The following is a 25,122-nucleotide window of genomic DNA, read 5'->3' as shown; positions in this document are numbered from 1 at the left end:
GCAGGCATCTTGTTTTTTTTTTTTCTTCCTCGTAGTCACAAATCGGTACATTAATTTATTCATTAAACTCTCCCCTCTCCTACTCGGGATGTAATGTTCTGATTGTCTTCAACAACAGCAGGCCAATCAACATCCATTCTTGTCGCTTTAATCGCGAGGGAGGGGACCCACTTAACCCTACCGGTGTGACGTCAACGCATCATTTGATATATTTATTAAGGACGGATTAAATTGTCGCGCCATATTGTTAACATGTTCTGGACTCAAGTGTGCTGTTTTCAAACGGAAATTTCACCATTTTGAAGCGGTGAATCGAAAGAATAACTTTTAAGAAGCACCCGACATTTAAAACGGTGGAAATTGGTGAGTTCCTGGCGAAGGAATCGTGCTTTGTTTGACAGTCTTAGACCACGACGCGAGACTAAAAAGAGGTCATTGAAAAGCTTACATTATCGTAATGGAATTTCACACATTTCCGGTAATAGTCTGAGTCGCGTAACACAAGGTAAATAACGTAACGCGATCGTCGTGACTCAAACTATTCCATTAGCAAGGATAGTTTTATCAATCGGCGAAGCATACAGTTGGAATAAATGAATCAGCCCCAGCATCACGCGTAATGCCAGTATAGCAGGCATCTTGTTTAACCCTTCATTTGTCTTCGTTTCGTTTCGTTTCGTTTCGTTTCGCAAAATACAGTAACATAATCGCGGCAAAACAGCACAGGGTTGGATTGTACTTTTGGCGATTTCGACTGAACATTCCTTTTGGCTTGATCGTGAAAAGAGAGCCTTTCAAGGTGATTAAAAGAGTCTCCCCAATGAATCTGACCTCGTTCTATCTCAATTAAAACGGCCGCGTGAAATCGTCGAACGGCAGCCCACTCGTAATGCATGGCCAAATACATTAAGTCATACAGATGTGCTATCCGCGCCGCTTTCTCTTCTTCGGATATACGAGAATTCTTAAGAATTGAACAGTAACCAGCAGTAAACTTTTCAATAGTCAAGTCATCATAAGAGACTTCCTTAGAGACATGCGTTAAACTGAGTTCGCTATGTGGCCAGATCTGAGGGTTAACGATGCGGGTAGTTATCTTAGCCGTTTTTCCCGACTTTAATTTTTTACGCCGCTTACCTCGAGCCTTGGCATCCTTGGATCTCTCGTCATCGCTGCTAAAGGAATCAACAGCTGAGGTTGACTGACCCTCGTCAGAAGAATCAGCAAGGCCAAAATGTTTCATCTTCTTGTCGACCTCCTGAGTTAATGATTCCATTTGGCGTAGAGTCGTGAGACTCACCATAGGCTCGGTTTTGACAGTCTTAACGGGAACCTTTCGGTCCTTTTTGTTCACCCCTTGCCTCGCGTGAGCCGCAGTAAGGCGAGTAGGTGAATGTTCCAGCTGAAGCTTAGAGACCGCCTCACGCAACTCCTCCACCTCTTTCTTCTTGTCTTGGACAGATTTAAGCTGTTGCAAGCGTTGCAATTCGGCGGCCAAGGCAACTTTCTCGTCTTCCAAAGCGTCCAATTCTTGTTGATCTGTGGAAGCGAAATCCTTTACTTGAGGGGTAGAGCCCAGATCCAATGAAAGCTGTTCTGGTGAAGGAGAGATGCTGTCCGCTCCGGAATTTAATATAGCGTAATTTACGCGAGGCTTGTTCCTTAACGTGCGTGGAATAGACATAGCTCAACAAAAAGAAAATCGAATATACTTGTAAAGTAAATTACTATACACAAAGACAGTGATGTTACAATAATTACAAAGCCAACTAATACACAGTATCCTAAGTTATCAAGTTAAGTATACGGTTACTTGATACATTCTATAATTACAAAGATTGACGGTCGATAAATAACTGATAGCGTGAGGGGTCAATTAAGCATTTTGAGAGGATCCCAAAATAGGCCAATGTTCAATTCTTGTTATACAGTTACAGCATAATTAAAAATACAACACAGTAGAGCTAAGGATCATTGGGAGATGAAAAGCACTCACAAATTTCCTATGGTTTCTCAAAAAAACTTGGGATATGGAAGATTATTCTAACAGTGTCATTGCACAGCTTTCTTGATTTGATTCTATATATTTTCTTATCTCCGTCAGGATAAGAACAGTGTTGTAGCATTTGTTTTTCCAGATTAAAATTGTAGAAAATTTCTACAATTACAGCTGTAGGAGCTAAGTAATTTGAGTTGTGATTCTCTGGAGCTGTTGAAGACCCCCTTCCCCCTGCAACGACAAAAAAGAAGAAGAAAATAACAAGCTCAACCAAGTCAAATTTTACTATAAGGGTTCAAGTCATTCTCTTTGGAATTCAATTCTGTAATATACTGAGTCAATTCTGAGTACTGCTCTGAAAGCTCAAACTCAGGCAGCTCATTGAAAGTTGTGATAGCTACCTTCAAACAAATTTCAGCAGTTAACCCCCAAATAACAAACATTGATGACTTATTTTGATCTCCATTACCACCGTTTGTTTTAAAGTCAAACACGTGAACGTCAAAGTTTCTTCCTTTAAAGGTCATATTCTTTAGCTTGTGAGTGTCCTTAAGAAGGAAAAACTCCAAAGGAACATCAAATGTTGTTTGGACTTCTGATTCATTTATAACCAGGTCAAAGTCTGACTTTATAATGGCAATGACGGGATATACGTACATATTCTTGTCTCTTGCCATCGACACTAATGGACTCAAAACAGCAACAACTTCAACAATGTCAGGGAGTAAGCCGACTTCTTCATGAGCTTCTCTCAACGCAGTGGCGATAATATCTTGATCACAATCCTCTTGCTTCCCACCAGGAAATGCTACTTGCCCTTTGTGAGTGGAAAGCTGCTCTGATCGCAGCGTAAGAAGAACGTGAAGAGATCCTTCTTTGAAGAAGATGGGGACAAGCACGGCAGCTTTGTAATATTCAGGGTCTTCCTTTCCTTTGAAATTCTCGTTGAAATTATACTTTGACCCGGCGTATTTTTTTGTTCTGCTGCGGCACATATCAAGCATAACTGTTTGCTTTGAAGGGCTAGCCATTTTTCTCAATCCATTGTCAACGATAGCAGCTGTTTTCTTTATACTTTTCTTGTTCAAAGTTTGCACAACATTTCGTCTCAATTCAAGCTTGGCTGCAAAAATAACCAGGCGCACGTTTGGTATGGGATTACGTAACGGCTAATTTGATTGGTCGCGAGCAGTACATCGTCCAATCAAATGATTTGTTAGAATTGAAGTTACAGCATTCGGGTTCTCATGCAAAGAGTGTGTTCAGTTGTAAGAAGATTTGTTCATTTCTCCCTCAACTTGAGGAATGAAATGTTTTCCCAGAGGTTTAGTCCAACGACAGGAAAGATGGAGTGGATAGTTGAGGATGAAGATTATGATATGCGAAATGAGATTGCGAGGTAAACGGATTCCGATTTTCAAACCTCGACTACGGTTGCCATGTTTTTCACGTGCTTTCTCTGATCTGCAGCACAACAACTGTCCACGTTTCTTGAGCTCTAATTTGAAATCTTAGAATATTATAAAGATTTTTTTTTCAATCCATAGGTCATCCTATGCGGATATGCTTCATGATGATGAGAGGGTGAGATGAGTGGTTTTTTTTTCGGTTTTGTTTTAATTGTTAAGTTAAAATTAATTTTCTATGGATCCCCACAAACTTTGTAGTGTTTTGATGGTACCCTTTTTTGTGGGCCAATCGCCCGCAAACGCAACATTGTGTCACCCTGAACTATAAAAGTCCCTGTATCGGGAACCATGTGTTCTGCCAGACAAAAAGAAAGGTGTCAAGTTCAAATTGCCCACTCCACCCAGGTGAAGTTCATATCTCCCACCCTGCCACCCTCTGGAAAGCCTTTGACATCAACTTGCCCTACTCCCCAGACACAAGGTTTGCGGGGGGCGGGAATGTGATGTTGAATTTTCCAATTGATCAGCACTTACAGAAAATGTTTCCAGTTCACTCAAAAAGAAACGAAAAATGAAAAGAAAAAGGTAAAGAAAGTGCAGGGATCAATTAATTATATTCTTCCAATAATTCTGTTACAAGGGGTTTCTCACATACATTCACAGTAAATATACAACATTTATCCAGGGACAGAGAATTATACTTATCTGAGACTCAGTTGGCCTAATTAACTTTAGTTATAATGATAGCCTGCAAAACGCCCTCGGGGGCCGGGAGCGATGAAAAGCAGCTGTATTTGCAGGCTTAATTTGTAATGAAGGCAAAGCCAGAAATGAAGAAGTCAACTTTTTATTTATTTATTTTTTTATTTATTTATTTATTTATTTATTTATTTATTGCTTTGCTGTGGGGCTTTTGATCATGAACAGCTCTTTTGCAGTTCCTGCCATGGAGCATTTGCTGGTTTATTTTTAAAATCCTCATGCCCAAGGATCAACTCAGGGGAGGGTATGGGCTCTGCTGGAAATGGCTGATGTTGAAAATATATAAATAAGCTTAGTTTATAAAATGCTACATATAACTGTTCCCTCCACAAAGACTTTTCCCAGTTTAATTAATCAATAAATAAATCATTAATTTCATTTAATTTTAATAAATAAATCATAAAATTATAAGCAATTTTATTGATTGTGATAAATTTTGAGTGAAAATCATTCTGCATCAATATTTGGTCTGGAGTAACATGTTAAATGTTCGAGATAATACTTTAATAATACCATCATTGAGAAGCCAGCCTTCTAAAAACTCCAAATAAGGCATATTAGACCATACGTTTAGGGAGGCAGCGTGGTCAAGTGCTTAGCGTGCCGGACTTGAAATCCGAAGGTCCCGGGTTCAAGTCCCACTCTGACCGCTTAGCTGGAGTTGTTTCTCGGTGGCCACTAGTTCAACTCCTCGGCCTCGTTTGTAAATAGCCAGATGGTCCGCCTCTTGTCAGTTGGGATTCTTAAAGTGCCCATAACGGAATTTTTTTTATTTTCTCATCTGAATCTTTACATTACGCGAAGAACGTCCGCGAAAAAAATTTTCGATTTGCATGAAACGCGAATTTTTTATGAATTTTACAAATCTTTAAAATCCTATTTTATTGCGGTCCACCCGCCCCGCTGATGAGAATGCCGACGGGCACACAATAGGGCCACGTGACATGGTCTGTGACGTACATTCAGGAACTCTCGAGTCTATGCACTCACTTGACCTTCAGTAAAGTACATTCGCGGCAGAAAGAAAATCGTCAGATTCACCGGTATATAGGAAGGAAAAACTTAGCTCTAAATAAGTATATTCCAGAAAACTTATCTGACACGGAAAGTGAGCAAACCGCTGAAGAAAGCAGCTAGGACGAATTTGAAAGCGTCGAAGTCGAGGCGATAGATGGCGTCCACGAAACAAGTAATACGTGTGAAGATGATGATACACTCGAACCGTACGCGGACGAGCCGATAGCAGACGAAGAATGGCTAAAAAGATATTGCAAGGAAGAAGAGGAGAAGCGACGATCCGCTTAGAGAATAGAGTGCATGTTAGTGGATGGTAAAGTTCATCTGTAAAGTTCTCACCTTGCATTTTGCATACGCGCTCTTCATTATCATCTGTCAAAACTATGGCCAAGTACTCACATACATTCGAACGAATTATTTTCCATGTAGATGTACTTGTGCTAACTGTAGCCGTGATCTGCTAGCAAATATCAGCGAGTGCTACTGCTGCAAGGAACTCGAAGGCAATTGGGAAGCGCTGACTAGCAACATTGTTCTCGCGGAACTACAGGAAGGACACGTGTTGAACTGTGATAATAATAGCTTGTCTCGTTCTCTGAAATTTCGGCCGTAAATTTAATTGTAGGATGGAAGTTGTTAGCTTGTTCAATGAACAGGTTAATTTCCTTTTTGTCACTGTCCCACAGCTTACGAAATCCATTGTATCTTTTAGGCGCATACGTCTTGCGAAATGTGCGAAGTCTAACAAGAGTTGGCGTCTAATGTAATTCGTGTCTGTCACCGGTGTCGGGACAAATTTGAGCCCTTTAGAAATAACGCTAACAGGCTGTCGCTAAGTTGTTTGTTTGAAAAATTCTTCATGAATTTCTCGTGTTTTTCTCTTTGTGTCTCAATCCGTTTTTTAGCCAATTTTTTTCTGCGCTCTTAAAATGCGCTTGTTATTTGTTTTGTGCCCTTTTTTATTTTGAACCCCCGTTGTGGTGGTTAGGTTTTCAGAGTTAACGCTGTTATACTTTTCAACATTTTTATTGTTTGCAGAATTCTGCAACACATGTGTGTACAATATTTGTTTGAGCTCGTTGAATTCTTGCTGCAGTTTATCTACCTTATCTACATCGTGGTTTACAATGTTTTCTGTGTTCGCCGAGTGCGACTGTTCGCGCATCGATCTATTTACATTAGTGGTAGCATTTGTGCTAGTATTTTTTGAGAGCTTGGTCTCAACGAAACTTCGCGGATCTCACGATCTATGAGAATATATAACAAAACAATTACGCCATGTTTTATAAAACTTGCGACTGAGTTAACAGTGAGGTCAAACTATAAACCTCACAAGGTTACAACGCTTAGAATGTCACAAGCGGGTGTGAATATTCAGTATCGAAAGCTTACCATTCGCTTTTCCCTGCTCCTCTTCGAAGGTGGCTCTTGGCCTTCGTCTTCCTTTCGCTTAGCTGTTTTAAAGGATAAACACAAACGCGATGTCATCCTACTTCAGTTCACGTTTTAAGTTTAAACCTGAATTCATCAGCCTTGTGAAATCCTCGTCATTGAAGTGCATTGAGCACAAGGACGATGTCTTTCCAGGCGTGCGTCCACATCTTCCTCCGCTCCAGCATAAAATCGATCCATTTTTTTCGCCTCCTCAGTCTTTGCGGGCATGTGGTGCCAAAGAAAGGAATCCTGTGCATGCTTATTCCATTTGCTTCGTCTTTGATGTTTCCACATCTCGCTGCAACACATCTTTCCGGCATTTTCGAGAAACGTGCAGAAATATCGCGACTTGTTTTCAGTGAGATCCAGAGAAAGGCTGAAGTCACGTGTTCCTGAATCTACATCACAGCTCTTGCTAAACCAAGAGGAGACTAATGCGAATGGTGGGCCAAAATGGCGGCAAATTTGAACGTCTTATAAAATTCATAAAAAATTTGCGTTTTATGCAAACCGAAAAATTTTTTCACTGAAGTTCTAAAGGTTATGTTTAGATTCAGATGAGAAAATAAAAAAAAATTCCGATATGGGCACTTTAACCATGTTATGTTGTATTTGAAATATTTGTTTCTTCCTGTTTGTTTCATTGTCCCTGAAAAGCCCCTTTCGGGGAGAAGTAATAAAGTAATATTTTTTTTATAAATTATTATTACGTTGTCAGCTAGTTGTTAGCATTGAACCCTGAAATGTATACTTTTCGTAGAATAAGAAGTATTATGAAGCCACTGAGGAAGCTGTAAGAAGACTCAAGGATAATGGCCAAAAAGTTCATATGTTAGATATCGGAACAGGGACTGGACTTCTGGCTATGATGGCTGTGGAGAGTGGAGCAGATAAGGCAACTGCGTGTGAGGTCAGTTATGAGAGCAACTGTAAAATTACTAGGTTATTCAATGAAGATTTCAATTTGAAATGATTCCAGGAATGGAAAATACATTCTAGAAGACACTAACAGTTGTTCTATATTTTTCTAGGCATTTGAACCTATTGCTAATGTTGCTAAGAAAATAGTCAAGAAGAATGGATTTGGTGACAAGATCTCAGTTATTGGAAAGTGCTCAACTGAATTAGGATTGGGAAAAGGTGAGCATACAACTTTAATTATATTAATTTTTTTACTTTAAAAAAGAAATTAATATCCGTGAATGAGGTTTGGAACAATGATCTTAATGATCTTCAAAAACTCATTAATTAATAATTCATAAGCCCATTGACCTATAAAATGGTTGATAAAACATCACATGCAGTGGTTTTAAAACCCGATAAAACCTCCTCCTTATTGGTATGCGGTGTTTAATGTTTTTCTCGTATGCTCATGTCCAACGTTCACAAAAGCATCATAATTTGTTATGAACTCTCTTGACACATGCTTTTCGAGGAATGTTTTTGAAGCTGTTCAAAACACTCGCAGCATGTCTTTTAACGGGTCTAAAACCACTCGGCTGCGCCTCATGGTTTTAAATCTCAATAAAACATTGCTGCTTGTGTTTTAAACATTACATAAAATTTGGTGAACTTTATCTTCAAATTAAAAGAAGAATTAGTATTGTTTAAGAAGTATAATTTATTTGAGAAGCTTTAATTTATATCAAGCACTCGCTGAAAGATTGTTTCATCGGGACTATTTCCAAACACCTAGAAGTTGATTTAAAAAATTTAGCTCTTACTCTTTTTCTTCAACTCACTTCTTGGTTTTTGAAAAGTAGATAAAATACTCTTCATCGAGTTTGATATTGCTTAGTCTCAGACAGTGTAACACAAGTGTTCAGCAAGCAGCTATATAAGGCTTGCCTATTAAATTTTGTTTTAATATTCCAGGAACTTTGCATGAATTTGAAGAGTACTAGAAGGAGAAATATGCAGAATCATTAAATGACTGCATCTGTTATTTTACAGCTGGAGATGTGCCAAGCAGAGCTAATTTACTGGTTACAGAATTATGGGATACAGAACTTATTGGCGAGGGAGCATTACCAACACTGAGGGATGCTTGCAGTTGTCTACTTGAGGTTTGGAACTGCATCTAGCCTCGCATTTTTCATTAGGTATCATTTTTGTAAGGTATTCAAGGTAACAATAAAGGATTTTTATTATTAAAACACTGCAGGCTTTAAATTTTCCTTAAGCTGCATGCATTTCACAGGCTAGAAACGAGAAGAGAGAGGATTGGGAAACATCATTTATGATTCATAGTTATGTATTATTCAGTCAGTGAGACAGGCATTATTCTTGGTAACAGGAGTTAAACCGATGTCCTTCCTTGTTATGATGTGGCATGTTGGGTTCAAACCAAGTTCAGACATTTTGTAGGAGTCAGGGGTATGGATATTTTCAGGAACAACACTGTCAGTGATATTATTTTGTGAGATGGTGGGATGTCAGAGAAACTAGTCAGAAATACTTTATTGCAATGTTATATTGCATTTCATTTACATTTTCCAGCAGAAAAAGAGCACAGAGGTGGGAGCTACCAAAAAAGGGTGGTAACTGGCTAGGAGTAAAGAGGGAAACAGGGAATAGAATGCTTAGTCACCCCTCCCACAACCCCACTTGAAAGCCAAGAAGTTTCTGAGCTTGTGACACTAATTGACTTATTGATGAGTTAATTAAGGAAAGACCAGGAAATTTTGAGAAACTTCAAATTTCAAAATGATTTTACAAATTTTCCTTGTCATTTTGCAGTTTTTTGTAAAATTTGCAGTTCTCGTGCACCAGGGATCAAACTAATTTAAGAGAACTTTAAATTTTACAAAAGGTATAAAAATTGCAAATTTTAAACAATTATCACCAAAATGCAGAAAATTCATAAAATTTGTAAGTCATATTCTGATCAGTCCTGGATGACATGTACATTATAAGTGGTTGAAGATCATGGACCCAGAAGATTTTTTTTAAGTATTATACTTTTCTTCAATATTCTGTGCACAGTGACCATCACAGCCAACTAAGTAATTATTAATTATAAAAAAATAAATAGTATTTAACAATTTACTTGGCAGACTCAAACGAAAAAATAATATGTACTTTTTATCAGCCAGGTTTTGTTAGTGTCCCTGCAGCAGCCACAATTTATGTTCAAGTTGTTGGAAGTGAAACTCTTTGGAATATGCATCAGCTTGACCCAAAACAGGTGAAAATCAAGTCAAGTCATATTTATTTAAGCAGGGTTTCACTTTCAGCACTCGGCTGGTATCAATAGGCCTTAGCGGCCTTGCGTAATACGTAAATATAAAAGCATATCTTCAAAAACTCATTAACAATTCATAAACCCATTGACCTATCAAATGGTCAATAAAACATCACATGCAGTGGTTTTAAAACCTGATTAAACCTTCTCCTCATTAGTGTGCAGTGTTTAATGTTTTTCTCTTATGCTAATTTCCAACGTTCACAAAAGCATCATTGCGATGAACTCTCTTGACACAATTGCTTTTCCAGGAATGTTTTTGAAGCTGTTCAAAATTAACTCACAATGTGTTTTATCGGGTCTAAAACCACTCGGCTGCGCCTCATGGTTTTAACCCAAAAAAACACTGCTGCTCATGTTTTAAACATTACATCATAAATATGTACAGTAAAACGTAAATGAAAATAGTTAAACATCACATGGTGATGGATTTTTGTGTTCAGATGTCAGAGGATCAGGATGTTACCTTACCAGCTGAAATGGAGCAGTGCAGTGGAACTGCGAGTGCCTTTGATCTGCATGTTGATGAACTCTCTGATGACGAAATTCACATTCTGTCAGCACCTATTCCAGTTTTAAGGTAAAAAAAAAAGTCAACCACTGGATACTGAAATCTAGAGATCTCCCACTTGACCCACCATTCTAACACCCTCCCCCCCCCCCCAAAAAAAAAAAATGGGTGGTTACTTTCCCGTAAAATATTGGTAGACCCATTATCTTTGGGTGAGAGATGCAGAAATTGTACCAACTGTAGGCACAGTGACGTGAACTTGGAAAAGTGGAAATTTGTAAACCCTGGAAAATTGGGTTATAAATCCTTGGTTAGTTGATTGTAGAAAATAATGAAAGGTCGCTTTCTATCTGGGACATGCACATAGACCCCAAGTGACCCGCGCGAGGCGGGTCTGGCCCGCATTTGAACGTTTAAACCCGCTGACCCGCTGCGACTGAGTAAAAACCCGCATTTGTGTTCAAGCTCTGAATTTTCGATAAAATCAGCCAATTCCTAAAAGAATCTTAATTTTCATGCCGTGATTCGTACCAATAACAAATAAATGGCTCGTAAAACATGTTGAAAAACTACACAAATTGCATAAAATGGCCATTTTAGAAACCCTAATTTTCAAAAATTTCTGGGGGGGGCATGCCCCCACACCCCCCCTAGGAGGCGCTTGCTGCTAGCGCCTGCGGCACTCTTAACAACACATATGACCAGCATTCCGGGTTCTCAAACTTGGGGTCTATGCATGCACAGGAGATCTGGATATTTGTTCTGTATCCAAAAGACTTCAGGGTAATCCAAGAGTATTGGCATCTCTGTCAACTTTTGCTCTGTTGAGGCCTAAATAAATACATTTCTAGCATGTTATATAATTATGTAATTTTTCAGTGTGAGTCAGTTGGCTAGACCAAAAGTCAGACAGACTGTCATTCATTGAAATGAATGAGGGGGTTAGCTGCTAAAGAAGCTGTGGTGCTTCATCAGTGGGGAGTTGAAATGAATGTTTGGTTTAGAGATGAGAGCTGAAGGTAATTTGGTCACCATATTGAGAGTTGAGTACTACATTGTAGCACTCAAATGTTCTTACCATGGCCAAATTAACTTGTCAACTCTATTGTCAAGTGCTACTACTTGCTTGGATCTCTTTATGGTGCCCAAATTATCTTGTCAACTTTGTTGACCAAACATTTTGTAGACAATCCACCAGTCAGTCAAACCTGTAGACAGTTAAACAGTCAGCCTCTCAGTCAGTCAATTAGACATCTAAAGCAAGCTTATCAGTCAGTCAGTGGGTCAAACAAATAGTTGAGCAGTCAGTGAATCACAGTAAGTCAGACAGATGGTCAGCAAGTGAGGCATGCAGTTAGTTTATAAGCCAGCTTTCTCTTAGTCAGACAGAGTCAGGAAACCAGTTAGTCAGCCAATAAGAAACTAACTTAGTTAAAGGCAGTCAGAAAGACACTTTGGACAGTTTTGTCTAAAAGACAATCAAACAGCTATATTCAGTCACCCAGTCCAACAGTCAGTCTGAGAGACATGTTTGAATAACAAGCTATTAACTCAGCCAGTTGGACAAAGTTAGACAGTCAGTCAGACAGACAGCTGTATTCAGTTTCCCAATGGATCAGTCAGTTAGTAAGCTAGTTATTCCGCCTGTCAGACAAACAGACAGATGGTTAGCAAGCCTTTCATTCAGGCAGTCAGACAGCTTATTATTTAATTATTGATAACTTTCAGGCAGCAAGCCTTTCAGTTGATTAGTCATCCACCCAGCCAGTTAATCATTCAGCTAGTCAACCAGTCAGTCACTCAGTAGTTAAGGCCTGTTGATTGGACAGTCAGCTCATCAGGCATTCTGTCAGTCATGCAGCTAGACAGGTTGTCATCCAGGTAGACAGACAGCCAGTCAGCCTATGACTCAATCAGTCACTACGTACAGTCATCTATTCAGCTGGCAGTCAATCAGTCAGTCCCTCACATAGTGCCAGTCAGTCAGCCAGTCAGTCTGTCATTCATTACAATAGTCATGATGGACATTCAGTGAGCAAGCTAGTCTGCCAGTGCAACAGCCAGCTAGTCTGTCTTCTACCCAGTCAATTTGATCATTCAACTAAGCCACCAACCAGTCTGAGAATTAGGCTGCCATCTCAATGTTTTTCCTTTCAGGTTTGACTTTTGTGATAATTGCACCTCTACCAAGTCAGATTGCACTAATAGGGTTTCTATACCAGACACCAAAGACAAAACTGCTAGTGATAAAACAGTGTCCCATTACTGTACTGAGATGTCAGTGAAGAAGTCTGGTCTTGCTCATGGCGTCGTCATGTGGTGGACATTAGACATGGATGTTGATGGTGACATCACCTTGACAACAGCACCTCGCTGGGCACATCCTGATGGTGCTGACAGACAGGTACAACATCTGGTCACATGTTATTCTGTCCTTTGCAAGGTTACTTGAACCTTACGTTTATTGAAACAGCAGTCTTGAACAGAACATATGAATGAATATTTTGAACAATTCTCAGCTGGGATGTTCGAAAGCCGATAAATGCTAATCTATGATTAAAAGTTAATCAAAGTTTTCATCTCACTTTTTAAAAGTGGTTTTATTTAGCCTAATTTTAAGCTAAAGGTAAAGAAAATTCTTAGTCAAAACTGAGGGGCAAAAATCTTTTTGAAAAATCTTTGTTGACTAGTAATTAAACTTGAATCAAAGATCACGTTAACCTAGGATTAGGTTAATCAGGCTTTGAACAAATCAGCCCAGGGCCAGGTTGTTCGAAAGGTGATTAGCGCTAATCCATGATTAGATTTTAATAGAGCCTTTCAGCCCGCTCGTTAAAAATGGTCCTTAAGGCTAATTTAGAGCTAAAGGTAAAGAAAGTTCTAAGTAAAAATCGAGGGCTAAAAATCCCTTAAACCTGAGTCAAAGTTTTCGTTAATCAAGGATTATCTTAATCTGGCTTTGAACAACCGGGCCCTGATTATTAAAAAAAAATTTGTTTTGTTGTGTTGCAGTGGAGGGATCATTGGATGCAAGCAGTTTATTTCTTGAAAAGGCCGTTATTCATACAAGAGGGTATGTCAGTCAAATTCATCAGGGTATTTTTTATGTGTTAAGTTTTGTCAGCTTTAGATTTCAACAGTTTCTTCATTTGATATACTAGGGTTATTGCGAAATGGAAATCAAAGGTAAAATTTGGTTAAGATGAATGTCAAGCTACAGCAAAAAAATAAATCAAAACAAAAAGAAACAAACGACAATGTGGACAATAGACCTTATACAAAAATGGCTGACATTTTTATATTCTTAGGCTGTATTCAAATTAGCCCTACTAGCCTTGTTCAAGGTAAAATATTTGTTTTATTTTTAAATTTAGGAATGTGGTTAGTAAGACTAAAATTTTCAAAGATTAAAATGTCTGCCATTTTGCATAGGCTCTATGATTGCAGTTGTAAACACAGTTGTAAATGACTAGATTTTGAAACTTTTTGGTATGCCACAAGCCCCAAACAAAAAATAATATTTCCTGGACAGTTGCTATAATTATTTGGCATATCTGTTCAAACATTTAGGTCAGGTAAATTCCATATACAATTCTTTGCAAGAGGTTCATTTTTTTGTAACCTACAGTACTTACAGTGAAGGGATAGAATGGAGTTATTAACTGAGCCTTTCTTATGCAGAGCCAAAGCTTGAAATGTTTACTCTTGCTTTAAGAATAAGAAGAAGAAAAGTTCTTTTTACAGATGGCCTATGTCACATAATGTGGTTTTCAATAGGGCACTGCATAAAAAAAAAAATAAAACATAAAATAAAAATATATATAAATTATAAATATTATTAAAAATGGATGAACTAAGAAATGCCACACTAAGAAAAAACTTGTTGAGATTTAAAATTTTTAAGTAATGAAATTTTAAAAGCATCAAAAGGTAAACATCTCATGTCTTCTGGAAGGGAATTCCAGTCTGTTAATGCACTATTAAAGGATCTGAGTAGTCCCCAGTTTGTATTTGATCAAATACATGCAGATCTAATAGTTTCCTTGGAGCGGGTGTTATGGCTGTGACAGTCTAAGCCTCGAGTAATCATACTGTTTCTTTCACTGTCATTAATAAAATTTTGAGGCTGTCAGTAAAATCACATGGTGTGATATTTCTTATTGAACTTACTGAAAGTTCTTTCATGTGGGACACCACTGCAGATTGTTAGGCTGTGCAAGGTGGCTCTATTTTTGTGTCTGTGGATTAAATCCCAAAGTTTGGCATTTTTAAAATGAAAGTTCTTCTGAAGCACTTTTTTCATGGTGGTATTTAATTTAGTATTTTTTAAGTTACAAAATGAATTCAAGACTTTATTGAGTGCTTGTGAGTAAAGGGATTAAGACAGTTTTCCATTAAAATGGAGTGGTTCGTGAACTGATCAATACATACATTTCTTTCTTACAGGTGACAAGTTTAATATTCAATGCTGTCATGATGACTATAGCATTTGGTTTGATGTTACTCCACAAAATCAGTATGTGTTGCCTACTGCAGTCATAGCTGAAGAATCTTTCTGTTCACCTTATATTTCTTTGTCACTTTAGCATCAAACTGAAAATATGCACTTCTCTATATTTATTTATTTGATATTTTATTAATGCTGCCCCCCAAAAATCTGGCTGGTTTGATTTATTATTCTTTTAGATGTCTGTTAATTAGCCCTACTAACTTCATTTTAGAACACTTTTTGATCACGCACTCAAACTATACTGTGTTGCCCAGTGTTAGTAATTATCATTCTATGTTAAAGACCCACATTCACCCAAGATGTATTGCGCTCCGAGGAACAGTTTTCATATATGAACCCCCCCCCCCCCCCCCATTTTATTTGAGTGGGAGTTGAGTGAGAAAGCAATAATCGATCAAGAATATTCTTTCCCTCCAGCACGAGTCGTAGAGGAAACCCGCATGAACCGCTTTAGTTCGTACAGCCAATAAGATCACGCGTTTGGGCAATACAGCATTTCAAAACAAAAACAAACGACCGCAATGACTCTTGGGTGAAGGTGGGCCTTTAAATGGGGACAATATAAGTTAAACTAGATGTGTCCCTCTCCTCTCCATGTACCGTTATTGAATTAAGCTTAACCTATATATGTACAAGCAGAATCGACTTTATTTTTCGTTGAGAAAGCGCGCGCGTTACATCTGACGTCATTTTTATTGTCTGTACTCTTATAGACAATAGCTACGAGCCAATCAGCGCACGGGAATTTTCACAGTTATTGTGAAAAACTGTCCTAGATACAGTTTACTTAGATTGTTGTTTGATACTTCAGGATTGTCACAACAGTTGATCGTCCTCTGTGCACGTGTGGAGCACATGTCACATGGAGTCGGCATAGATTTGCGATGTTGAATGACAAGCAGAGATCACAAGCATTTAAACAAGCATTCAAACAAGTAATTAAAAATGCTATTTTCTCCTTGTGTGGTCGATATGACCCTTTGCATGGCCGCTATGCATTTGTGGGGGTATTCCAGCGTGCTTGGAACTTCATTCGACTATTATTTTGGTGCAACAGATAAAGGGACAATCTCGTACCCAGAGTCTTCAGGCTTTTTGGTCAGCGGGGCAACGCCGGGAAGACTCTGGGGACATCAAATTTTATTACCGCAGGATTTCTGCGGTAAAACAATGGAAACCGTTACGGAACAGCCAATCAAAAAAATTGAATTTTTTCGATGTCCCCAGAGTCTCCCCGGCGTTGCCCCGCTGACCAAAAAGCCTGAAGACTCTGGGTACGAGATTGATAAAGGGAGATCGTTACAATAATATACGCATCTACCGACCGAAAGAAAGCCTGGAAATAATTCAGCCTTTAACGAAACTCAAAGTAACCTATGACCTCTGCAATACCAGTGCAGTGCTCCACCAACTGAGCTATCAAGCCAACTGGGATCTGGTCATATTGTGAGTTCGTAATATACCCGTGAACGATGAATAAATAAATGTAAATATATGAAACATAATTATATTTGAACTGCGGATGAAAGAATTGTTGTATGAGAGGTCATTGCAGTTATTTGGCACTTCATTTATGCTGTATCTTGGTGTCTAGAACACTTTCCACCAGAGCACGGAATGTTGTTGTCGTGAAGATCCCAATTTTGTCAACCATCTTGGTTATTTTTAAAACCCTGACTCGACATTCCAAACTGTTTCCTTTGCAGATGGTTTCAGAAGGTTGTTCACAATGTCTGTGTATTAGCGATGGATCTTTGCTCCCTGTTATGGCTACCAAGGCTGGGTTTGAAAAGGTAGGTTTCAGGCTTAAGTGCGTAAACTACAAGCAGTCTCTCTTTTGCTCGAGAATCCGCGGGGAAGAACGTAAGATATTCGAAGCGCGTGCGGCAAAGCCCCAAGTAGCGTGGGCGCCAGAAGGCGAGCGGAAAGGGAGCCTCTCTTTTCGCGCGCCTTCCGGAGATATGTCCAGAAATGCAGGCAATGGCGAAAATGGCAAATTTGACGATATTTCGCCAAAGGTTGAAATTCAGTTGAACGAGCTCAAGAGAAGGGTACCAACAGAGCAGCGAATTCGACGAATTTGGCGAGACTGGCAAATTTGACGATATTTCGCCAAAAGTTGAAATTCAGTTGAACGGGCTCAACAGAGGGGTACCAACAGAGTGGCGAATTCGACGAATTTGGCGAAACTGGCAAATTTGACGATATTTCGCCAAAGGTTGAAATTCAGTTGAACGAGCTCAACAGAAGGGTACCCTTGTCTTGAGCTCATTCGCTTGAATTTTGGTCTTTGGCGAAATATCGTCAAATTTGCCATATTCGCCAAATTCGCCGCTTTGTTGGTACCCTTGTCTTGAGCTCATTCGCTTGAATTTTGGTCCTTGACAAAATATCGTCAAATTCGCCATATTCCCTAAATTCGTCACTTTGTTGTTACCCTTTGCATGCATTTGGCACTTTGACAAAATTTTGCCAAATTTGTCACATTCGCCAAAATCGTCAAATCCACCAACATGGCGGGCTTCCATGTGTTTAGCTTATTTGCATTTATTTGGGAATTTGGCGAAATCTTGCCAAATTCGCCACCGTTATGACTGTGGCAAGATTTCGTCAAAATTGCCAAATTCGCCAAATTTGTCACATTCGCCAAAATCGTCAAATCCAATAACATGGCAGGCTTCCACGTGTTTAGCTTATTTGCATTTATTTGGGAATTTGGCGCAATCTTGCCAAATTCGCCTCCGTTATGACTGTGGCAAGATTTCGTCAAAATTGCCAAATTCGCCATTGCCTGCATTTCTGGACAAAAGTGGCCTTCCGGCGCGCGTTACTCGTCCCTCGAATATCGTGCTCACTCAGTTTTTTGCGTTCTTCCCCGCGGATTCTCAAGCAAAAAAGAGAGACTGCTCACAGTCTATGAAGTCCGCAGTGAAATGCAATTTTTTTAACTTATTGAAAATGAAAACCTTTAAACTGTATGTCTAATCAATCAATGTTTATTTATTCAAAAATAATAATAATAATGATAATAATAATAATAATAATAATAATAATAATAATAGTAATAATAATAATTAATGATGATGATGATGATGATTAATAAATAAATAAATAACACGAGATGTGGCTTGCTTGCCCCCGCAAATAGCTCCAGCTAGTCGAGGTGGAGCAAGACGAACACAAGAAAAATGGCAAGTACAAACTACTAAGACACTACGTTTTACATACTAATGCAGATTTAAAATATTTTACAGTAATTGTCTAATACTAAAAGAAGAACCCGTAATTTATAAGTACAATGACTTTAAAGTTGCTGAGCCAAAAGAGGAATTGCTTTACACTGAATTAGAAATTAATACTAAAACGAATATATCTTCTCTATCTGTAGGTTGTTACTTTAGAGTCGTCTGTTTTGTATGAAAAGTTTCTTAGGAAGGTAAGTGTTAAAATCTACAGCCAAGTAGTCGCGCATGAACTGCTAATAGGTAAATTTAGGCAGACCCTGGGTCTGGATGGAACGACTTCAACCTGTCGACTTGTTTGGGTGTTGTTATTCACGGGGGATAAGCTCTTTAGAGTGCTTGGTGAATATCTATTAAGCCGGCGGCACACGATGCGGCGATTGCGATTTTTGCGTATAAAATCGCCGATATCTGGCATGTCAGATATCGAATTTGCCGGCATTCGCCATCGCTGCGAATCGCCAATCAATCAGGATCGGCTGTTTTATCGCGGTATTACTTTTCAAAATGGTAGATAGCAGCGATAAGATGGAGCCAGAGGACAAGCTCGAAGTGCCACATCGCCGCGATCGGCGAAAAAATAGCCAAGTGTGTCTGCATCAATCGGTGGCGAAATTCGCTTGCGATTTTCGCTGGGAGCGACGGGAGGGGCGCGAAATCCTGTCGCGTGTGACTCACGCTCGCCTCTTGCTTGTCTCCGCTCGCCTGCAAAAGCGCAAAAAAAAGAGTTAACGCTTGTTCTGCAGGCTAGATTAAAACTGACCCTGTTGTGATTCCATCTATACACAATCTTGTTTGAACGCTCTTTGGTACTAAATTATTTGTTTGTGTATTAGAGCGGGGTTACCCGTTTTCAACCATTTTTGCAAAACCCGCGAAGCTGATGTTGTTTTTAGCTATTTTTGTTACTAGAGTTAAAATTTTGAAAGTAGCCTCTAAAAATCAGTAACGATTTTTTTTTTCAGTTAATAGATTTAAATGGATTAGATGACAAAATAAAAATTCTTAACCAAGAAGCGGCAGATCTAGGGCCGGCAGACTTGCCTTGCACTCAGGTACTTTCTTCTTTTCTCTGTGTTGCTGTTGTTATTTAGCAGTTGCTATTTTGAGAAGACAACACGAATCGATTGGCCATTGGGACGACTTCTTCCATCGAAAAGCGCTCCGAAGAGAATTAAGTTCTGATAGCACTTTTTTTTTCTTTGTAGGTTGATGTGATTTTAGGTGAACCATTCTTCACCAGTGCCCTGTTTCCGTGGCACAATTTATATTTCTGGTACGCTGCATCCAGCATCGCTAGGATAGCAAAACCAGGAGTGAAGATGCTGCCTTGTGGCGCTACGCTGAAGGCGATAGCAGGTCAGTATTTGGAGAGCTATGCTTTAAACAGCGAGACGAGCAATAGTGTAATAGCTTGTAATCACTTCTCCATGACGAGATCAACTAAAGGGTTCGGGGCATAAGTTTAGATCGCATTTTGTTGTTTTGGCTCACATTACTGATTTTGTGCATGTGGTCCTCAATTCGTTTAGAAAACTTTGCGTAAGATCTTCTCGCTTTTTGTGGGTTGTTTAAAATCCATATTTATTGTTAAGACTCCCATTTTTATCACAAAGAGCGTAAACCATGGGGATAAAACAGGCAATGATTTCCTGCCGGAGAAATTGAAGGCCGCACGGAGCGCGCCAACAACAGATCTTTCAGGAGCCCCAGTGAATGCATAGGTGAAACTGTGTTGTTTTCCTGACACATGTACGAGAAACAACGTTCATACACCACAATTTATTTACCAACAGTTTTTGTCTTGCGAAGACTTCTTAAAACTCAAGTGACGCCTTTTCATTGCAACTGAAACAGTTACAATGAATACCTGGCAAATAAAATTGCTCGTCAAAAACAATTTATCTTTTATTTCCTGAGGTTGTTACTCAGTTAAATTCATTTTTATGCATTTTTAGTTGAGTTTGAAGATCTTTGGAAGTTCCATGCCCCTGTGAACATTGTAGAAGGGTTTGATGTTTCGCTGTTTGACAAACTTATTGAGGTAAGGAATGAACTTGACAGCCGACGTCCGAGTTGTCATTCTTATTGGTCAAAGTTCGAACTATGTGAGATCAGGGGCCCGTTTCTCCAAAGTCCCGGTAACTTTTCGGGTCCGGTAAGTATATTTTTAAATGTTTTTTCGCCGATTACACTGTGATTACAGACATGGTGTACAATTGGCCAATGTGTTTATAGAATTATAAGATTATGAAATTTAGTGTTCAAAGCTAACAAAAATTGACTTCTGTTAAGTAACATTTTTCACCAAAGACACTTATCGGGCCCGGTAAGCTACCGGGACTTTCGAAAAACGGGCCCCAGAAGCGATAATCAGAGGTTCCATCCCTGATTATGGCTCCTGGTTAGACAAGATAGAGTTAAAAACAGTGTTGCGTCTGAAACACATGTTTAAGTTCAGGTTACGTTCTAATATAAGCCTCAACCATTGAGCCACAACAGCAGAAGGTATTGAAATCTTGAGAAAAAGTCACTGGCCTGCAACATGCTCATGTAGTCAATGAGCTATCTATTTTCTTTTCCTACCTTCTCGTGTTTGGAAATTTTACAGAAGTACTAGCGCTCGGTAAAAAAAAGGCGATTGAAGCAATGAAAGTAATTTTTGCATCTAAAGAGTTGGTTCTGGCAAGTACGCAGCATTGCAGGAAATTTTCTGCATACTTTCGTGCGGTTTATTGTCCATTCAGCATTAATAGGTTTCCAGGAAACCAACTGAACGTCTTGGACGGGCCATGTCTATTTTTGAGGAAGGCCAGAAAAGGGAGCACAAAGACAATGAAACTTTAGGAAGGAAAAAACGTCACAGTGTAGCAAGGCAAAGAAACATTCAACTTCAACTTTATTTATTACTTGACAAGAGCAATTACAATACAAACAGTCCACGAAGTCGATTAATTTTCCGTTTGTAAATGTGGATTTAACTCTGTAGGGGTCAAAACTAACCAATGAAGAGATCAACAATGAATCGAGCCGTGGAATAGCACTTGAGCCTCACCACTTATGGGAATACCCCTGCCGTGCGCTCTCTCAGGAATCCACCATCATGAAATTTGACTTCATGTCAAACATACCAAGCCACAAAATGACAAGTGAAGGAGAAATCAAACTGACGAGGTGATTGAGAACTACTGTGTGAAGTAATGGCACAACAGGCGACTTTGACGATGATGCTATTTTACTGCAACCATCAGAATCCTTTCGGTTTTTCTTTCTTATTTAAAGTTTGTAATTCCGGTAAGATTTAGATAACAATATCCCTAATTTGCAAGAGAAAACAACGAACTGATTGAGGATTCTGATAGTTACGGTAAATGACGCCATCGTGAAAATGTCCTGTTTAACTTCAATTTCTAACGTATATCGTACGTAATAGGACATTTTCACTATGGCGTCATTTGACTACAACTACCAGAATCCTTCATTTTTTTTTTGGTTTTCTCATGCTAATTAGAGCTATTGTTCTTTGCTCTCCACTGGGATTACAAAATTTGAATTTGAAAAGGAAAACAAAATGAATTCTGGTCGTTGTAGTCAAATGACGCCATCATGAAAATGGCCTATACTAGGGACTTAACGCAAACACGACGCCGACGGCAACGAAAACGTCAATAAAGAAAAGGCTTAATGAGCTAAACAATGCTGTGCACGTGCATTACAAATTTTGATGCATTTCGTCGCTATCTTCGGCCAAACAACAAGGTGAAATGCCCAAATTCAAGGTTTTATGGACAGCGTGAGAACATGACAGTAAATTTTCATTCTCTGTGCTAACTTGAAGACCGTTCCCACCAGTTCTGTTACTGGATAGTTCGGCCACATTGTAGAAGTTGAACGAATTAGAATAAGCGCAAAGTTGTACAAGTAAAACGGACTTGTATTTTCAAGTGACGTTGTCGTTGGCGTTGCCGTCGTGGTTGCGTGAAGTCCCTACTGGCTTCAGCGCAACCTCGTTTCCAGGATCCTCTCTCGAGGATGGACGAAAAGGGAGAACCCTGAGAACGAGGTTGACTTCAGCGCCGTTTCCAGGCCTCCACGCGTTTGTCGGGGGTGGGGGGGGGGGGGGGGGGTTCGTGCCGATCAGCTTGACTGGATACGTCACATCTAACCGCGCGTCAAAGGCGAGTGGGGACGAGGTTGCTGTTTGTTACTAATTTCTCTGTTTATAGCGTTTAAACCCTTTAAGACCTAATATTGAAATGCATTTTCTCCTGACTGTTCCCATATATATTTGCTATGGTACTATTTGAGACGATTTGTTTAGACATGTAGAAATTGTAGCTGTTGTGATCATTTTGTTTTTTCTCATGACATGTATGTTTGATGAAGTAGTGATATTGTAAAGAGAATTTAGATGCTGGTCCCTATTGGGGCTTCGACCTTCACTAAACTCAAATTATTTGACGGTTCCATCGCGCATTTTTAGTTTCTTTTGTGCCTTGTTTATGCATCAAGGAACATATTTTTAAACAGAGAGCATTGGAAGAGTATCGAGTACTGTTGTATGTTTCTTTAATTCTTTATTTTATGGATTTAGGCACGTTTTTAAACAAAGAATCCAATTTCCACGAGATCTGAAATGAGTCAATATTGAGCCTAGGTTAAAGGACCACAGTCAGCCTCCGCCATTTTCGATGCCATCGAAATTATTGATATTGCATGGTGAAGCGAAATCTTATTTCTTAACTGTAAGTTGTGTTCCTGAAAGTATGTTTCATTATCTTTTGTAGTTTCACAGTGAGTGCGTTCATTTCGACATGCTCCGAGTAAAATATAATAGCCAACCTCTCGCATATAAACAAAAACAAAGGTGTGGCTGACTAGGGCCCTTTAATGGGTCTATTTGCTTCATTTCACGTTCATTTATTTCAACATCGCGGTTTCCCTTCCACAGGCCAGGCACTCTGCATGGTATAGCTCTATGGATGGACTTCCACCTCACAGAAACATTAACACTCACAACAGGATTACAACAGGTGAGACTTTGTTGCAATTTATAAGGTTCTACTACTGTTCTACCAATAAGTGTTCATTTGCCATGGTGGATTTGGAAACCCACCGAGATAGAACTGCTTTACACCGACCCTCCCTACCCCAAAATGTCCATCGGTGTAAAATAATGACGGTTTTATTTTTGCCGATTGAAAACAGCCCAACCCTTTTCTCCCCCACAGCCGTACCGACCGACAATGATCTAGCGACCAGTTTGGAATTACGGTATTCAAGATGACCCCCTTGACTTAGCCTGCGTGGTAGGCACTAGAAAGGGAGAAAGAAATCGGGCGCGCGCGCGACGCGCGAGGGGAGTTTTCTTTTTCTTCTCTCCCTTGCTCCCCTCGCGCGTCGCGCGCGCACCCGATTCCCCTTCTTTCTTTCCCTTTCCAGCGCCTACCACGCAGGCTATCCTCGACTGGAAGAAGTGACATTTGGTAGGAGATACACGTCTCACCACCGTGCCACCCTAATCCCCTTGAACTCGATCATGCCAGCAATTTCAAGGGAAGCTATTGTGATTTTCTTGAATCTGTAAAATGTTTTGTTGACCGACAGAAAAATGCCAGTATGGTAAGGGCGTAAGGGAAGCCAAGAAAGGCTGCAAGAGGGGAGGGGAGGGGTGTGACAGTTTTAACTTGCGATAGAGTGATACCGTCCACTCAAGGGGGTGTCGCAGCTTCACATCACAGAGAGCGGCATGATAAGCCACTTGACTCACAGACACATTTAAACTTGTTCTTTTAACTTCAATACTGTTTATTTTATTTCTTACAGACCCAAGAATTGACCGGTCAGCGATCTAAATTACACTGGGTGCGCCACTCGAAGCAAGGTGTATATTTCATGCAATCACCGCCTCAAGTCCAAGATGTCACTCTTTCAAAAGACTATGCACCTCATGTAAGATATTCTGTCAATTTTGAGCCAACTACTGGAGAGATCGACTTTGACTTCCAGCTGCGCACAAGTTAAAACTCGTCATCATCATCATCATCATCATCATCATCATTTTTAACTCGTGAATGCGCGTAGCGCAATGAACGAGTTATAGCGATAGTTGACTGTGGACTTGGTTGGTTAGTTGGTCGGTCGGTCGGTCGGTCGGTCGGTTTTGTCGTTAACTTTCGGGCGTGCGCAGTGAATGAGTTTTAAATTCAATTAGTGGAAAAAAACACGCGAACATTTGTTGTTCACGGCGCATCAGGAAATTCTTATTCAATATGTAGAGAATAATTTGACGATCATTTAGTGCAAGAATGGAGATTTTTCGTTCAATCTGAGCAAAGTTACAAGTTTTTTCAGTTTTTCAGAAAGTCCGGGGTCGTAAACTCAATTAGTGAAAAAAAAAAAGTGAAAGTTTTTTTCACGACGCGTCAGAATTCTCTCATTCATTCTGTAGAGAATAATTTGACAATCATTTTAGTGTAAGAATGGAGATTTTTCGTTGAATCTGAGCAAAGTTATAGGTTTTTTTCGTTTTTTTTCTACAGAGTGCGGTTTCTTTTAAGAATTAAAAATATGTCACGCATCATTGACGTCGTAAACAAAATTATGCAAATTTCTGGTGAAATGAACACTTTAAGATCTTGTCAGCTTTCATAGAGGTTTCAAAGGGAAAAATGTTTCATTTTCGAAATTTTTCAACTGGTAATTTATGGGAAAGCAAAAGGACGCGGTCGATAAATAATTCTTATTTAGCAAGAGCTTGTCATAGTTCATTATTTTTCCTTGAGGATTACGTGGACTGAACCCCCAAAAGAAAAATTTCACGCATTTATGTCGGGCATGAAATGTAATGCGATACTTTGTTGAACAGATTTCCCTTTGTAAGATTGGCTTGCCCTACAGTAATTTTGTAATTTTAATTCCCAAAAAAACTTCACTCGCCCATCGGGCAAGTGATGGTTAGAATCCACTAGCCCGATCGCAAAATCCAGTAGCC

At 39.4% G+C, this 25,122-nt stretch overlaps 2 protein-coding genes across 4 annotated transcripts in view; one reads left to right on the top strand and one right to left on the bottom strand.

Moving 5' to 3' along the window:
* Positions 1-1,767: 1,767 nt before the first annotated feature.
* Positions 1,768-3,136, bottom strand: LOC146489784 (uncharacterized). The gene has a single exon (XM_085102795.1). It carries the CDS (start codon positions 3,028-3,030, stop codon positions 2,275-2,277), a length of 756 nt encoding a protein of 251 aa, XP_084958921.1. The 5' UTR covers positions 3,031-3,136; the 3' UTR covers positions 1,768-2,274.
* LOC146489777 (protein arginine N-methyltransferase 7-like) overlaps positions 3,134-25,122 on the top strand; it is a 113,828-nt gene continuing 91,839 nt past the window's right edge. The window contains exons 1-19 of one of the 3 annotated variants that reach the window (XR_014860051.1): positions 3,134-3,398; positions 3,547-3,583; positions 7,382-7,531; positions 7,653-7,761; positions 8,575-8,687; positions 9,713-9,808; positions 10,309-10,445; positions 12,534-12,780; positions 13,389-13,449; positions 14,823-14,892; positions 15,698-15,821; positions 16,593-16,679; positions 18,275-18,322; positions 19,094-19,183; positions 19,337-19,487; positions 20,087-20,172; positions 21,118-21,302; positions 23,080-23,161; positions 23,955-24,646. Coding sequence is in view for 2 of the 3 variants with exons in the window: in XM_085099175.1 (XP_084955301.1) it covers positions 3,247-3,398; positions 3,547-3,583; positions 7,382-7,531; positions 7,653-7,761; positions 8,575-8,687; positions 9,713-9,808; positions 10,309-10,445; positions 12,534-12,780; positions 13,389-13,449; positions 14,823-14,892; positions 15,698-15,821; positions 16,593-16,679; positions 18,275-18,322; positions 19,094-19,183; positions 19,337-19,487; positions 20,087-20,172; positions 21,118-21,302; positions 23,080-23,161; positions 23,955-24,152 (2,223 nt within the window). In the remaining variant the exon portion in view is untranslated. Of the gene's footprint in view, positions 3,399-3,546; positions 3,584-7,381; positions 7,532-7,652; positions 7,762-8,574; positions 8,688-9,712; positions 9,809-10,308; positions 10,446-12,533; positions 12,781-13,388; positions 13,450-14,822; positions 14,893-15,697; positions 15,822-16,592; positions 16,680-18,274; positions 18,323-19,093; positions 19,184-19,336; positions 19,488-20,086; positions 20,173-21,117; positions 21,303-23,079; positions 23,162-23,954; positions 24,691-25,122 lie in introns of those variants that run through there. The other 2 variants (XM_085099281.1, XM_085099175.1) reach the window with 2 other exon arrangements.

Source organism: Pavona decussata, unplaced genomic scaffold (genome assembly GCF_977016875.1).
Source record: "Pavona decussata unplaced genomic scaffold, jaPavDecu1.1 SCAFFOLD_3, whole genome shotgun sequence".
Classification (NCBI taxonomy): Eukaryota; Metazoa; Cnidaria; class Anthozoa; order Scleractinia; family Agariciidae; genus Pavona; species Pavona decussata.
This window is presented reverse-complemented; position numbering and strand designations above follow the sequence as displayed.

Excerpts from the sequence above, each read along its gene's own strand:
- LOC146489784 (XM_085102795.1), bottom strand. The coding sequence starts at position 3,030 with ATGGCTAGCCCTTCAAAGCAAACAGTTATGCTTGATATGTGCCGCAGC.